The sequence below is a fragment of the Venturia canescens genome, chromosome 3 (assembly GCF_019457755.1).
Source record: "Venturia canescens isolate UGA chromosome 3, ASM1945775v1, whole genome shotgun sequence".
NCBI lineage: Eukaryota > Metazoa > Arthropoda > Insecta > Hymenoptera > Ichneumonidae > Venturia > Venturia canescens.
In genome coordinates, this window is record NC_057423.1 from 18,174,444 (window position 1) to 18,191,345 (window position 16,902).

General features: G+C 37.6%; 1 protein-coding gene across 1 annotated transcript; it reads left to right on the forward strand.

Annotated features, from left to right (window-relative positions):
* Window positions 1-14,795: 14,795 nt before the first annotated feature.
* On the forward strand, window positions 14,796-16,010 carry LOC122408452 (uncharacterized). The gene has a single exon (XM_043415246.1). It carries the CDS (start codon window positions 14,796-14,798, stop codon window positions 16,008-16,010), a length of 1,215 nt encoding a protein of 404 aa, XP_043271181.1.
* Window positions 16,011-16,902: the final 892 nt, after the last annotated feature.

Below are 16,902 nucleotides of genomic sequence, written 5' to 3' on the forward strand. Positions count from 1 at the left end.
TGCATACACCAAACCTGCAAAATACGAAGAACTGGAGAAATTTGAAGACGAAATGTATTTCGATATCACCGACGGAAGTCCGCACGCAAGCGCCTTCTCAAACAAAATGTATGCTGTGCTCGAAGGGGATACCGCGTGCCGGGAAGAACTTATCAAAATCGAAGACGGTGAGGCCACTCTGAAACTCATCAATCGGGGCATGACACTGATGCATCCGTGCCATGATGTCTACCAACTACCGTTACAATATGCCAGGGCACCACCTTTCTGCACTAAGGCCTGTATTTCAAATGTCAAACCCTTCTATGGGGATCGATGGGAGATGACGTGTAGCCTGCATAAACAACGAAAACTCACCAACGAAAAGGCCAAAATCACGATCGTCCGAGATCACCCGACTCGAGAGGGACACGAGGTGAAGCTCTACATCACACAATTCGAAATTAATCTGGGGGAAAGCCTCATAAAAAACCAACTTGCTCAACAAGGCGAATACGACTGGTGTCTCGAAGATGATATCAAATGTGCATCTCCGGAAGAAATATACTATCTTCTGGATGGAGAACTACCACCCTCATTCGATCCAGCGGTAGCTGAAATCAGTCAACTCGAACATCTGGAATATCTGGATCTGGAGCTCGAACAAGAGAAAGAGATTGAACTTCTAACCGAGCAGCTCAACATGTGATCCTCGAGAACATCATCACCATCATCATCCATGGATCATCGCCCTGTCCTCCATTGACCCAAAATAGTTTTGCGTTTTAATTTTTCTTTTGAGAACAAAAAAAATCAATTATGAGTCTCAAATTTCTTTTTTTGTTCTGGGGGGCGTTGAGACGATCCAGGCGGGTCGATAAAATAGTTATCGGACGTACCGATAAAGTAGAGCGCGGTGCGACAATCAATCAATCGAGGCGCCAGCGCCTGGGCTCGCGTATCGACCCACCTCGCATCGATCATACACGTTAACTATCTCGTTAAAATTCACTTAAATAAATTCAATCGTCTGACATGAAAATAATTGAAACTTAAGAAAGAATTAGGGAAAATTAGGAAGGTGGAAATCTCACAGTAAAAGCACTCACAAATTGAAGAAATTTTACAATATCAAACAACTCGGGTAAATTCAAATTCAAATGTACTTCGCGCGCTTCAGACAACAAGCGCACATTCGCCAATCAAGAGATCCGACCAATGCGAAACTGTCAAGAACAACGAATTAAGAAATCATTCACTGATAATTGGCACAACGAAGTGTCGCGTTTGCGCGTCGCTGAAACTCCGAAAAAAGGCATTGGTCCGAGCCAATCAACCAATAGCAAAGAACATACGACACAAAATTTAACCAATCGGGTAATTTAAGAAGGTTTGAGATGAACTTGATTGGTGAATGGGCGTAATTGTCGCAATGCGACAAAATTATTATGATAGTTGGTCGTTGTTTCGCGTGAGTATAAAGAGCCCATGGAAACTGGTCTCAACAGCCAGTCTAGTCCTCATCACGCTAGACCCGCTTTCACTAGCCGATCTCGAGACTCGCAACTCGGATCCGCATTACGCAAACTAGCCGACTCTGGCCTAGGAAACCAGAGCCCGCTTTACGCATAAAAAAGAAATATCGCTCAGGAAGCACCCTTAATCATATACCACCGACTCATGCTGACAGGGTGGGACCCATTCGATTTCGTTTGGGTTCAGGATTGTCAGTGTGGGGCACGGATCTAGTCAGGAGGGCGGGGATGGTTCGATTTCGTTCCGTCTGAAGATTTCTGGCTAGATTACCTATTCCTTGTCTGCCAAGAGGGAGGTGATCGTTCGGCTTCGTTCGATCAAAAGATTCTTGGTGGATTCCTCTCACTCATGCCAGGAGGGCGGGGACAGTTCGATTTCGTTCTGTCTGAAGATTCCTGGGTGGGTTCTAATCCTAAAAGAATCTCTTTTTGGCTTCCTGAGTTCAAGTAGAGTCCATTTAAAAATTATTGAACAAACATTTTTTACGAATTCAAATTAATTTGCGAATCAATCAGAACTATCGGATCATTCTGCGAAACACTAAATTATTTTGCGAAACACTAAATTTCATTTGCGAAACACTAAACTTCATTTGCGAAATACTAAATTATTTTGCGAAATATAAATTTCATTTGCGAAACACTAAATTTCATTTGCGAAACACTTAATCATTTGCGAAAACACTAAATTTCATTTGCGAAACACTCAGTCATTTTGCGAAACACTTAATCATTTGCGAAACACTAAACTTCATTTGCGAAACACTAAATCACTTACGAAACACTAAATCATTTTGCGAATCATCACATTTCATTTGCGAACATTAGTAGATATACAACACGGGTTCTGGATACTTTTTTGCTGAGTCATTGTCACGATGACGTCATCATTTCGAACGTTCTAGAACGATGACGTCATCATTTCGAATGTTCTGGAACGATGACGTCATCATTTCGAATGTTCTGGATCTTGCGGGGTAATGCGAGTCACCTAACGAAGCGAGTCAGAACCTTCGAGAACGTTCTAGAACGATGACGTCATCATTTCGAACGCTGTGGAACGATGACTTTCGAACCTTCTAGAACGATGACGTCATTTCGAAAGTTCTAGAACGTCATTTCAAAATATTCTATGAGACACCATTTCCTGTTTTACCGACTGAAAATTTCGGAAAAATGTTGGAATCATAGATGTCACAGCTAATAGTCGCTCCTGATACATTCCAAGAATTTTTAAATCTGATTGATGACGTCATCCCGATTTTTAAATTCTGGAAAAATGTGTGTCATAGTGGGGGTGTGTCCTATAAAAGGAGATTTTACCCCTCATCGTCACTTTATGCTGAACCCTTGAGCATTACGATACTGTAAAAAATAAGCTGAGCAATGGAAGCCATTTTAGATTTGCAAGGTTTCAAGATGCCTATCAATAATTTCGTATTGAAAGAGCTAGCCGTCATTAAAATTTATCCCAGTGCGGAAGCTTACGAGGAGTTTGGATGCTTTCTAGTTAAGCCTCCATGTGAATGGGATAGTTTGCCAGCCAAATATAAGAGTCAGAATAAGTGGTGTGAACGTAACCATCACGGTATCCCATGGAATGCTGGTGATATTCCTTATGATGAATTAAAGAACGTATTTGACATTATTTTAAAAAATGTGAATTTAGTTTATGTGAAAGGGTTGGAAAAACAGCAATGGATCACAGATATTATAGGAGATTCAAAGTTGATCATTAATATGGAGGATTTGGGTTGCCCCGCATTGCGAAAATTACCCACGCCAATATATCAGCATTACAAGTATCACAATGGGGTACGCGAATACAATTGTGCCTTTGAAAATGTTCAACGTTTGAAGGAATGGTATTTGAAGCATGGTGTTGAAAATTCATCATTTCCACGATCCTTAAGAATCTTCGCTACATTGGGAAGTCTGAGAGCAATGAAGACGGAGGATATCGCTTGTCTTCCTCAAGAATTTATTCTAACTTATGCATGGAAGGACATTGACGACGTATGGGACAGACTTCCTAAAGAATGGCGCATCGATGAGCATTTCATGAGTTATCGCCGATGTCGAAAACACTATCAAAAAACGGATACCGACGAATTCGATGGACCTATACCGTTAATCATAAATTGTCTCAAATGCCAATTTTTTTCTGAAAATCTGTATGATGAATATACATAAATGTTTTCAAGTTTTTGAAATCTAACAATAGTGCTGATAAAAAGAGAGAAATATCAATTACTGATTAAGAAAGAAAATAACTCATCTTTCAAATATGACATCAGTTATGAGCCGCACTACAGAACAACAAATCCGTGATAGTTCGAGCATGCTTGTAACATGATGCTCTGCGGAGCCAGCCACGTAATAATTATTTATTTTTTTCTGGGTCACCGAGTGACGCGAAATAAGTTTGCTCTATGATCCAAGAAAAAATTTGAAATTATTACCTGCGAACGTTTATAACACGTTTCCGTAGTGGAGCCCTGTAACCCGATCTTTGGATAAATTCGTCTATGAATTTTACGAAGTATTTTCTCTCGTTTATTGTAGGGAATTGCGCGTTTCAGCGGACAGAAGCTTCTCTTCTGCATTCTCTGTAGCAACGCTTTATTTCTCGAATAAACGGACGATCTATAATTTCTTATGTGTACTTTATTTCGCACTGACCTGCCTCACTCTCTTTCTGCATGTTCGATTGACGATACGTTTCACATTCTGACTCAGGAAATAATCATAACTAAAATATATCTAATTTCGTGTCCGTGTGAGAAGAAGAAATCAAGTTGTACTCGTGTGCTCCACGCACACCAGCATGGGATATTCGGCACGTCGATCGAGAGTTCAACATTCTCTTATTCTTTTTACTCGATCTCATATTTTCAGAGCCCAGTTTTCTATTAAACAATTCAATAAATATATTTTTCTCACAGTATGCCAACCAATTAACTCAAATCGTAAATATTTTTACACATAAAGTTTAAAAAAAAGTTAATACGAAAATATGTTTTTTACATTTTTATTCGTTGATTGTTGTTATACATTTTTCAACAATTTTGCATGGAAATAAAAATGTTTACATGAAAATAAATGTTTTTACATATAAATAAATTCACACTGATTATATTTTCCACCCAAAGGGCGCACATGAAGATGATTTTCGATAGATGCTTGAGTCATTTTTTGAAATTCCTCTGGATGTTCTTGGAATGCTTTGGTGATTCTGGCTGGTAGAAATACTTGAAATTCGTTCTCAAGTTCCATTGTGACTTGTCCTCCGAATGTTGTATTTATTTGCTTCAACCCGGTGATTTTGTAGATTTTTCCAGGCTCCAAATCTACGAACTTCTTCGTTGGCAGGAAATTATCCATGCGACTGACTTTGTTGATTACCGACAAATCCATATTACTGAGATCACTGTTCTTGATATAAATATAATTGTGACAACTTTCTTGTGAGATTGTTTGTATCACTTTTCAATTGAATGAGCTTTCGAAGTTCTTGAATATTTTTCAAAAATAATTCGATTCTCGTTTTTAACTCTCGACGATCCTTATTTCGATCTCGCATTTGACTGATGGACTTCATGAAAAATTCAGCCTTTTATACTCATCTACCCCTTCTCCCTGAATTTTTTCTGAATGACATCATCTATCCCGAATGATCCAGAATATTCTATTGATATTATTTATCATGAGTTATATTTTCCATCGTGAATGCTGCCATCTACTCGCACATTCTGGAATATACTAATCAGATAAGGATTATTGCTTGAATTTTTTTTCGGTGAATCATTTTTCCATTGAAATCTCTGCTCATGCTCAAGTATAAATAGAGCGGTACTCGTGTGATTCTTCATTGATTTCCTAACCTGTGCATAATTACGATCTATACACAATGGAATCAAAAAAGTGTTTGCAACTAATAAGCTTGATGAAAAAAGCCTATAAATTATTAAAAAATGCATCCGGTGATCAAGTAGATAAATGGATGAAATATGGAACTCGTAATATCAAATTATTAAATAAAATATTGAAAAATTGTGATCTATCGAGTGGTGAAAAAACGAAAATTCAAACAACTATATCATTGCTCATATCATTGCGTGAAAAATTCAAGAATGATCAGAGACGTGGTGGAAATATTAGCGCGCGTGAAAAAACGACTGATCGTATTCGCTGGGTAGATCTCGAAACAGCTTTTAACAGTCGTATCCGAACTGGTGCAGTGGTGAATCTCCTTCACAAGGATCTGAGATCATTCCTGTATGATGCAAAAGTATCCACAGTAAAAAGATTAGCAAATTTAATACAAAAAGTTGGAAATCTGAAAGTGAACGTTGTATTGGCGTGTGAATTTTCTACAATGAAAAATGGTGAAATAATCGAAGAGAAGAAATTTTTCAATACTAGAAACGAAGCAATCCTTGCCGCTACAGACATTAAAAGATGGTTCGATGAAAATGTAACGGATCAGCTGTTGACGAAAATTGAGGAATTTCAAGAACGTGATTCCGGTTGGTCGTTGCGTGAAATCATAAACCTCGTAGTCAATATCAATCAGTACTCACCGTTGCGTGGAGCTTTGTCAACATTTGTTACGTTGCCTCACGACATACAGAAGAAGAAGGCTGTCGTAAATATAAAAAACAATGATGAATTTTGTTTTCTGTGGGCTGTGACAGCAGCCCTTCATCCAATGCATGATAATGTAGATAAACTTAGTTCATACTCCCAATATTTATCAGAGCTCAAGCATGACGGTATAAACTTTCCAATTACCTTAAACAGTATTCCTAAATTTGAAAAAATGAATAATTTGACAATCAACGTATATGGTATTGAAAAATGCAAACAAAAAAGTGAAATTGTACCGTTATACTTGAGCAAAAATAAATCGGAAAAACCAACGATTCACCTTCTCATGGTGGCGAGTAATATTGGTATGGAAGTAGATGATGAGAACAATTTCCAACCAATTTATCACTTTGCTTGGATTCGTAATTTGTCGCGTCTACTGAGTTCACAGGTAACAAATTATAATCAACGCACATGGTTCTGTGATAACTGTTTAAACCATTTTTATCTTCAACAGTCTTTTGAAAATCATAAACGCGATTGCTTGAGTCTAAATAAGGCGAAAATGGTGTTACCGGACGAAGAAAACAAAATATTGAAATTCAAAAATTATCGGTACAAAGAATCAGTACCATTCGTTGTGTATGCCGATCTCGAGAGTATTCTCGAACCAACTGGAAATGATATACAGTGTCAAAAGCATGTCCCACACAGTGTAGCGTATTATTTACAATGTGCCTTTGACGAGACGCTCTCAAATTTTGCAATAAAACGTGGATCTGATTGTATCGAGTGGTTCATCGATCAATTATTGTTAATAGCGCAAATGGTTGATTCTCGTGTGAATAATATCTTGCCTATGAAACCGCTCACAACCAACGAAAAAATAGCGTATAAAAATGCTGAAATGTGTCATATCTGTGAGCAGCCATTCACTCACACTGATGTGAAGCACCGTGATCATTGTCATTTTACTGGTAAGTATCGCGGTGCTGCGCATCAAGGGTGTAATTTGAACTATACCAAGTCCCACACCATTCCAATAGTTTTTCACAATCTCTCCGGCTACGACTCACATTTTCTCATTAAATCTCTGGCTACACGATTCGATGGTACGGTTAAACTTCTTCCAATTAATAAAGATAGATATATTTCTTTCACAAAATACGTCTCAGGCACAAATGTAAATTTACGCTTCATCGATTCATTCAGGTTCATGCCAAGCAGTCTTGACAAATTGTCATCTTACCTGAATGACCATGATAAATCGATTACCCGAAAACACTGTAATAGTGTGGAGGAGTTCAAAATGCTCTCAAGAAAGGGAGTATTTCCGTATGAATACATTGATTCTTGGGAAAAACTCGATGAAAAGCAGTTGCCATCAAAAGAGCATTTTTATTCAAAACTCAACAACGAGGAAATCTCCGACCAAGACTACGATCATGCAATGAAAGTTTGGAATGCGTTCAAAATCACCTCATTAGCTGAATATTCGGATTTATATTTGAAAACTGATGTACTGCTTTTGGCTGACATATTTGAAAATTTTCGACGCAACTGCTTTTCTACTTACAAATTGGACCCTCTGCATTATTTCACGGCTCCGGGACTTGCTTTTGATGCGATGCTCAAGTGTACCGGGGTGGAGCTTGAGCTTCTCACTGATGTTGAGAAAATTTTGTTTATCGAGAGTGGTCTTCGTGGTGGAGTAGCACAGTGCTCAAACCGATATGCTCAAGCAAACAATAGATACATGAATGAAAAATTCGATCCAAGCAAAGAGGAAACATATCTCATGTACTTTGACGTGAATAATCTGTACGGTGGAGCTATGAGTCTGTTTTTACCCTATGATGGTTTCGAATGGATATCACATATAGATATATTCAACGTTCCAGATGATTCGCCTATTGGTTACATACTCGAAGTAGACTTGGAATACCCTGAAGAACTTTTCGAGCTACATAAAGATCTCCCACTTTGTCCGGAACATTACACACCACCCAATAGTAAACAATCAAAATTGATAACGACACTTCATTCCAAACATAGATATATACTACATTATCGAAATTTAAAACAATATTTAAACCTGGGAATGAAACTAACCAAAATTCACAGAATTCTAAAATTTAACCAAGCCCCATGGCTGAAAAAATACATAGATTTAAATACAGAATTGCGAAAAAAATCCAATAATGAATTTGAAAAAAACTTTTATAAATTAATGAACAACGCAGTTTTTGGAAAAACAATGGAAAATGTGAGAAAACATAAAGATGTAAGAATCGTGACAAAGTGGGAGGGAAGGTATGGAGCAAAAGCTCTCATTGCAAAACCAAATTTCCATAGTTGTACAGTATTTGACAATGATATGGTTATAATTGAGATGGATCGCACCAAAGTACTTTTCAATAAACCCATTTACGTTGGATTTTCGGTTCTCGATCTATCGAAAACATACATTTACGATTTCCACTACAATTATATCAAGAAAACATTCGGAAATCAAGCAAAGCTCATGTATACCGATACAGATAGTCTTCTATATCATTTCACTGTTCCTAACATTTATGATTATATCAAACGAGATTTGCAAAAATTTGACACTTCCGATTACCCCAGCAATAACGTTTATGGAATTCCACTAGTGAATAAAAAAGTTCTTGGTTTGATGAAAGATGAAATGAATGGCAAAATAATCGAGGAATTTATTGGATTACGAGCGAAATTATACGCATTTAAGGTTTTCAGTGAGAATGGGGATAGAAAGAAGGCTAAAGGAATTAAAGGATCAACATTGAAAACAATAACATTTGAAGATTATAAAAAATGTTTATTTGATCACCACGATTCGATAAAACATCAATATTTAATTCAGAGTCAGAAACATGAGGTTTATACGATAAAACAGAAAAAATTAGCTTTGAGCTGGCAAGATGATAAAAGAATTCTGTTACCTCACACAACGGACACTGTACCATATGGTTATAAGAAAAAATAAAAAAACTCATTTTTGTATGTGTGTGTGTATTTATTCAAAAAACCTTTACAAATCTGATTCATTTATCCATGTATTGTGTGAATTGTCGAAACCTAGCCATTTGACGAGCAGTTTATTTCCACGTTTTCGCACTATTTTTTCCACAAGGTAAATATCCGGATATTTGACTTTTGTGAGCTCTTCTTGATAGAAACCACCTTCAATTGGTTGATTCTGGTAGTCCACAAGTTTATATGTAACAGGATCGGTATTTTGTATCATACTTATGGTAAATATTTCGGTTGTCCAGTTGGGTGTATAACCTTTTTCGAAAACATGCTTGTACTTGCTGATTCGGACTCTATCACCAACTTTAAACTTTACTTTTTGCGTACCACTCACGCGATAAACTCCATAAATATTGCGTAGAATTTTTTTCTCATTTTGAACGTTTACATCTTTAGGTTTCATCTTTATTGTTCGATGTTTGCTGTCATTGTAACTTGAAATCAGATCATCCAAAATGTCTATCCATTTGTACGTACCTCGCAAACTAAATTGTTTCCACATTTTACTTTTCACGGTGCGATTGAAACGTTCGCATATTGATGCTTTCATATTGCTAAATGTAGAGTATAATTTAATATTATAACGTTGTAGGAGGGCTTTGAATTCATTATTATAAAATTCTTTACCACGATCGACATGTAATTTTTTTGGTACGCGACCCTCGGCAAGTATAGTTGCTAGAGCATTCGATACATCTCTGCCATTCTTACTCTTGATCGGCATCGCCCAAGCATACTTTGAAAATATATCAATGATCGTAAGTAAATATTTGTAACCGTTGTTGTATCGCGCATACGCAGTCATATCCACGAGATCTGCCTGCCAAGTTTCATCTAATCCTCGAATATCCACACGACGACGAGGATAGTTTCTTCTGGCAGGTCTGTGAAGCTCTTCCACCACCACTCTTTTCTTCTCACTCATTCTAGTGCGTTGATCCAAAATTACTTGAAAATTGCGAAATGCTCGGATTCACGATTCGTTTCTCGTTTATTTCTGTCTGAAAGTTCGCTATCATCAACTCGATGTTTTTGGCTTATATTATGGATTTTTTCCAATGCTATCAGTCTGTCTTCCAATTGTGCAATGATTTCAGAATTACGCATCGTCAATTCTGCTAGTGTATCCTGATTAATACGTTGGGTGTTTAAGTTGTTATTAAAATTGTTTTCGAGAGCTCGAATCATGGTTTCATGATCATCCAGCTGGTTTCGCATGGAAGATGTAATTGTATACACGAGACGTACTTCTTGTTTAACAAAATTTTGCATTAATCGTACAGTAACAGCATCATTCTCGAGTTTAGGCTCAGCAAGATTACACAATCTCTTATTATCTATATCATATTGACCATCGAGCGTAATTTTAAATCCATTACCAGGAGGACCACGGCTCCCCGGAGAAACACTCTTATTCGACAATTGTCGTCCAAACACGTCGACACTCATGATTTAACTGAACTCGAGTAGTGTGTGTACTACCTAATAAATAATTTGAGCTTCACGCAATTCCTCGATGATGGAAATTATTTCATTGACGTGACTTGCATTGCCTGCAACTTGTGAAGCATAAAGAAGACGCAGTCTATCAACTAGCTCATTAGGGTCATCCCAATAAACGTAATCCAGGGTACTATTTCTTTTGAAAATTTTATACCGCGGTAAGCTTTTACCCAATCGTTCCGAGTGTCGCGTTGGTGAGGATTTTCTCATCGGTGAATCAATCATTTGAGCAATTATATTTTTGAATTTTTTACTATTATCATTGCGAATTGCGTGATCATGAATATAATGTTTTCTATAAGCGTTTGTCGAATTGAGAATTTTGCGATAATTTTCTCTATCGTTTGTCGTTATTCGAGATTCATCGGGGGATTTTTTAAACAGCAATTCCAATAAACCCTCACTTTGATCAAAAGTCTTATCACCGATACGAATAATATTTCGCTCAAACGTAATTGGTGAATTTCCGATCATTAAACGATTTCCCTGTAATTTTCGTACTCCATACGATGTATCCAGCTCTTTCTTTTCCACCGTGTCAAACATATTTAAGTAATTTTGAGACAAATCATCACGTTTAATACTATCATCATCATCCTCAAAACTAATATCCTCTTCCGAGATATCCCCGTGAGCCGTTTGAAACGAACGTTCGAATTCATCATCTTCGTTATCGATAAATTCATCTTCTTTTTTCACGGAAGACTCCTCATTCGGTTCTTTCTTGATAGCTGATTCCTGTTTTACTGACTGATCAACCAACTTCTCCAAAGGATTCATTACGGGTTTGAAAATTTCACTCATGGCTTTCTCAGCCGTCATTTTCCCCAATTTCAACATTTTGTGTTTTCGTCGAATCGCATCGCTCGCGCTGGCAATTCGGCGTAAAATGTTTTTTTCCTTATTCAGCTCGGCTCTGTGCATATTCACACTTTTAAGGTTGCATTTCAACTGTGCGATAAAGTTTGAAATTATAAATATATAAAGCAATCGAATCCTCTCCTGTAACGACCCTTGTTCAATTCACTATCCTTGTCTATTACCACGAACCCATATTTATTATCATTCCAGCACTTTGAACATAAACTTTTAAATTGTTTGTAAGACATGTCGGTATTTACGTGATCATCGTATATATGTTTCAAATTCATTTCATCTTGCTTAAAAATAACCAGTAAATTGATATTATCACGAACGAGATGTTTTGGGATACGTGCATACGTTTGGCAGAGGTAAAAGCAGTCTACGTCTTTGTGTCGTCCCATGCAGAAAAATGCTCTCACATTGTCCTGTTTTTCACAAGCGATATCATCGAAAATCATGAGGGAATTTGGTTGAGCTTCTTCCGGTTTGATTACTAGCTCGTGATCGGTGAAGGGAAAATATTTCACTCCTTGCACAGATTCGAGTAAGCGTTTGAGAAATATGTACTTTGGCTGATTCAAAGACTTTGAATACACATACACATTCTCAAATCTCAAACCGTTGGGATGTGTAATGAGGGTGAGAAGCGCGTTGGTCTTGCCACAATTCGATGGACCACAAAATACTGCACGTATACTACTTGGTAACAGCTCCCCATGACGTTTATTCTTAGCATCATGTTGCACGAACTCATCAAAATTCTTTATAGATAATTTGATTGGTTGATTATTAAACCTCATCATGATCATGACTGAGAGAAATAGGTATAAGTACGTCGCTTATAAAGACATTTCTCAGTTGTCATCGAACTTTCGATACATACACACGAAAATGGATAATCGAGATAAAAATCCCATAACTCAGAGCATGAAGGAATACTTGAAAGATCAATTTTATCGTGGAACTAAGAAATCTGACTGGGAAGCTAAAACAATAACAGGCAGTGAGCCATTTTCAGGAAGCGTTCAGCCTGGAAAATATGGTGCAGTAGGTGATGAGAAAAAAAAGTATAAATAGGATGTCTAAAAACGGTATCTCCTCAGTAATGATCGAGCGTCGGAAGAAACGTGGAAAAGGACTTATCAACGATCTCATCAATAAACTTCCGGTTGAACTACATTTACCTGGCTATCAATATTGTGGTCCTGGTACTAAACTGAAACAGAGACTTGAACGAGGTGATCCGGGAATTAATGCGCTCGACGCGGCTTGCAAAGAGCACGACATTGCGTATTCGAAAAATCGAGAAAACATCGACGCTCGACACGCAGCGGACAGAGTACTCCACGACAAAGCTTGGCAGCGTGTTTTTGCAAAAGACGCAAATTTCGGTGAAAAAGCTGCAGCTTTGGGCGTTGCGAATATCATGAAGGCTAAAACCAAACTCGGTCTGGGTGTGAAGGGGCGGACATTCAGTTCAGGTGCAAAGAGGATGCAAGTGAAACCTAATAAGAAAAAGATAGCGTTCAAACGGATCGTTGATGCAGCTAAAATGTCAATACGTCCTGGAACGGTTGATCCTATCAGAACGGCACTAAAAAGTGCTCGTGATGTTGTGAAAAAAGCGGGTGGAAAGAACAAATTTCAATCACCTCGGATCCTACGAGTACCCGAGAAAATTGGGGGTTTGCTACCATTTCTCATACCACTGTTTGCTGGGCTAAGTGCAACAGGGGCTCTTGCGGGGGGTGCAGCGGGTATAACAAAAGCCATAAATGATGCGCGAGCTGCGAAACGTCAATTGGAAGAAAGTAGACGACACAATGAGACTATGGAATCTATTGCTTTGGGTAAAGGACTCTACCTGAAACCCTACAAAAAAGGTCTGGGATTGCATCTGAAACCCTACCCAACAAAAAACCTATAAGGCTACCACACCGAGCACTCACCGATACAGATATCACAAAATATGCCAAAGCTATGAAAATTCCACATTTCCGTGGAGTTTATATGAGAAACGCGTTACCACGGAATGGACCACGAAAGTACGAATCTGCCGTTGTCAATTTGGATGATAAGTATGGTCCTGGCACACACTGGGTTGCATACAAAAAAATCAATCATAACGTCGTTTACTTTGATAGCTTTGGAAATCTTCAACCACCGCAAGATCTCATGAAATATCTCGGTGTTGGTAGCATTGTCAAATACAATTATAAAAATTATCAAGATTATGATACAGTGGTGTGTGGTCACCTGTGTCTTAAATTTCTTAATAATGAACTATAAAAAGTATCTCACAATACGTGAAGTACCAGTTAAACGTCAACTATCATGAGTGATTCTTTCACATTGACTCTCTCGGGAACGAGCTCTATTCTAGAGGCTCACTATTTCCCACCTATTGAACTATCACCATTCAAGAACTACACTCTCGGGCTCGTAGAACTGCTCACATTTAACTCAATTCCCAATATCGATGTGGGGAATAACAAATTTTATGTAGGGCAGGAAGTCATCACAATACCCACTGGGAGCTATGAAATTGAGGACATTGAGCGTTACTTACAAAGTACACTTTCAGATAAGAATATCTCCATTAGTCTAAGACCGAACAACAATACTCTGTGCAGCGAGATCAAGTGCAATCAACAAATCAATTTTATACCCAATGATTCGATTGGGCGTCTGCTAGGCTTCACCCCGCGCAGACTAGAAGCCAATAAAATACACAAATCAGAGTTACCGGTAACGATTCTCAAAATTAATTCGCTACGAGTCGAGTGCAACATTAGCACGGGTGCATATATCAATGCACAACGAGTACATACGATCCATGAATTTTTCCCAGTCGTTCCACCGGGATATAAGATCGTTGAAGTACCGTCACACGTCATTTATCTTCCAATAGCCGTACAGTCAATAGATCATCTACAACTTAAACTTGTGGATCAAGACGGTCAATTGGTAAATTTTCGAGGAGAAATTATAACAATACGATTACATGTAAAATCAGCATAATGGGAATAGTTTTTGATACAAGAGTTGTACGAAACTATAAGAGTGAATCAAGATGTCGAGAACCAATCAGTCATCGAACATCTCTCAAGACGGTTACACATCCGAGAGAACCAATCCCAAGATCTCTCAAAAATCTAACACGTCCAAACATTCAGTTTCTGAAAAAATTGGGTCTGACAATTCGAGCAGTTGGAAGAAGAGAAAAGTAAAAATTCATATCTGCGGTGTTATTGTAGTTTGCTTTGTACCATGGAGAAAATTCTAGAAATACAGAAACCTATTATCTTTGATGAATCTATCGCGCACTATGAACTTCACTCACATCAACCATTCGCATCGGCAACTTTTAATAACAACGATGAAATTCGAATCACCGTTCAACATCAGGACTTGTGTCTCCTACCAAGTAGAAGCTTTCTACATATTTATGGTAGACTAACGAAAGTTGATGGAAATGCTGTTCAAAATACAAAATTAGTTAACAACGCCATCTGCCATATGTTCGAAGAAATACGTTATGAACTCAATGCTATTGAAATTGATCGTAACAAAAATGTCGGTCTCACAACACTTATGAAGAATTACGTGTCTCAGAGTCCTGAACAAATGTCTGTGATGGAAAATGCTGGCTGGTTGAGTAACGATGAGAGTACATTAATCGATAATGATGGTTACTTTGACCTATGTATTCCATTGTCATTGATACTGGGATTTGCTGAGGATTATAATCAAATCATCATTAATGCTAAACATGAACTGATTCTCACGAGATCAAATAACGATACCAATGCCGTTGTGCAGACTCCTCCAGCTGAGCAATTCAAAATCTCATTGCTGAAAATCGAATGGGTGGTACCGTACATAAAAATTTCAGACCAACGAAAAATTTCATTACTCAACTTCATTGCAAAGGATCCACCAATAGCACTGAGTTTTCGAACATGGGAATTGTATGAGTATCCACTACTACCCATGACGTCAAAAAACGTGTGGGTCGTTAAAACATCGACCCAGCTTGAAAAACCTCGATATGTCATAGTAGGATTTCAAACAGCGAGAAAAAGCACTGCTAATGCAAACGCGAGTCATTTTGATCATTGTAACCTTCGAGACGTTAAACTATTTCTAAATTCTCAATGTTATCCTTACGGAAATTTGAATCTTGACATTGCTCATAATCAATTCGCTCTATTGTACGATATGTATACGAGCTTTCAGGCCTCCTATTATGGTAAAGAGCCTGAACCGATGTTGAACAAAGCTGATTTTATTAAATACGCTCCACTCATTGTGATTGATTGTTCGAAACAAAACGAGTTTCTGAAATCAGGACCAGTGGATATACGTTTGGAATTTGAATCAGCAGGTGTTTTTCCAGCTCAAACCGCAGCATATTGCTTGATTCTACATGATCGAATTATTGAATATAATCCAATAAGTGGCAATGTTAAGAAACTGGTATAATTTGTGTATTATCGAATCTAATAAAATGTAAAATTTTTTTATGAAAAAAAAAATCAAGGAATTCTTGGAATTGATTATTTTCCGTCCCAAACACCCGCATTTACATGATCAAATTATAAAATTTAATTAGAAACGTTCGAAAATGTTTAAGGATAAATAAAAAACAATGAGTTTTCATGTGTTTTTTTTATTCTTGTTACATTATTACTTCATTAGCAATTATCTCTACAAATTCTTTCAAATTCTCCATTTCACGGCGTAAGCTGCGAACATGTTTGTATATAATCTCAATTGATCCACGTATGTCATCACATCGTGCACAAAGTACTTTTTCTTGTTTCACTTTTTCCAAATTTCGTTGAAACTCCAGTATATCGTGGATAAAATCATATATTCCGTCAGGAGAATCACTTCCGAAATGCTTTGATATAACATCATCATAGCTACAGAAGTATGGTGGAAGACGACACAGAAGCTTTATCTCGTCTGGTGTTGAAGCGTTCATCATGATGACTCTATTAACTGCGCTTAGAACTTGCAACCTCTTTATACCATTACCCCTTCTCTCAAAAACATTCTGGAACATTCGAAATGACGTCATCTGATTGGTCATTTCGGTTGAATCCAAATTGCGCCATCTACGGTTCCAACCTTTTTCCGAAATTTTCTGTCGGTAAAACAGGAAATCGTTCTGGAACATTCGAAATGATGACGTCATCGTGACAATGACTCAGCAAAAAAGTATCCAGAATTTTCGTGACGTCATCGTTCCAGAACTTTCGAAATGATCTTGAAATGAAATCATCAATAACGTCATAATTCTGGAATATTCGAAATCATCTGATTGGTCATTTCCGTTGGATCCAGTTCGAATCGTTCCAGAACGTTCGAA

What these genes read in the sequence shown, in the direction of transcription:
- LOC122408452 (XM_043415246.1), top strand. Translation starts at nt 14,796, where the DNA reads ATGGAGAAAATTCTAGAAATACAGAAACCTATTATCTTTGATGAATCT.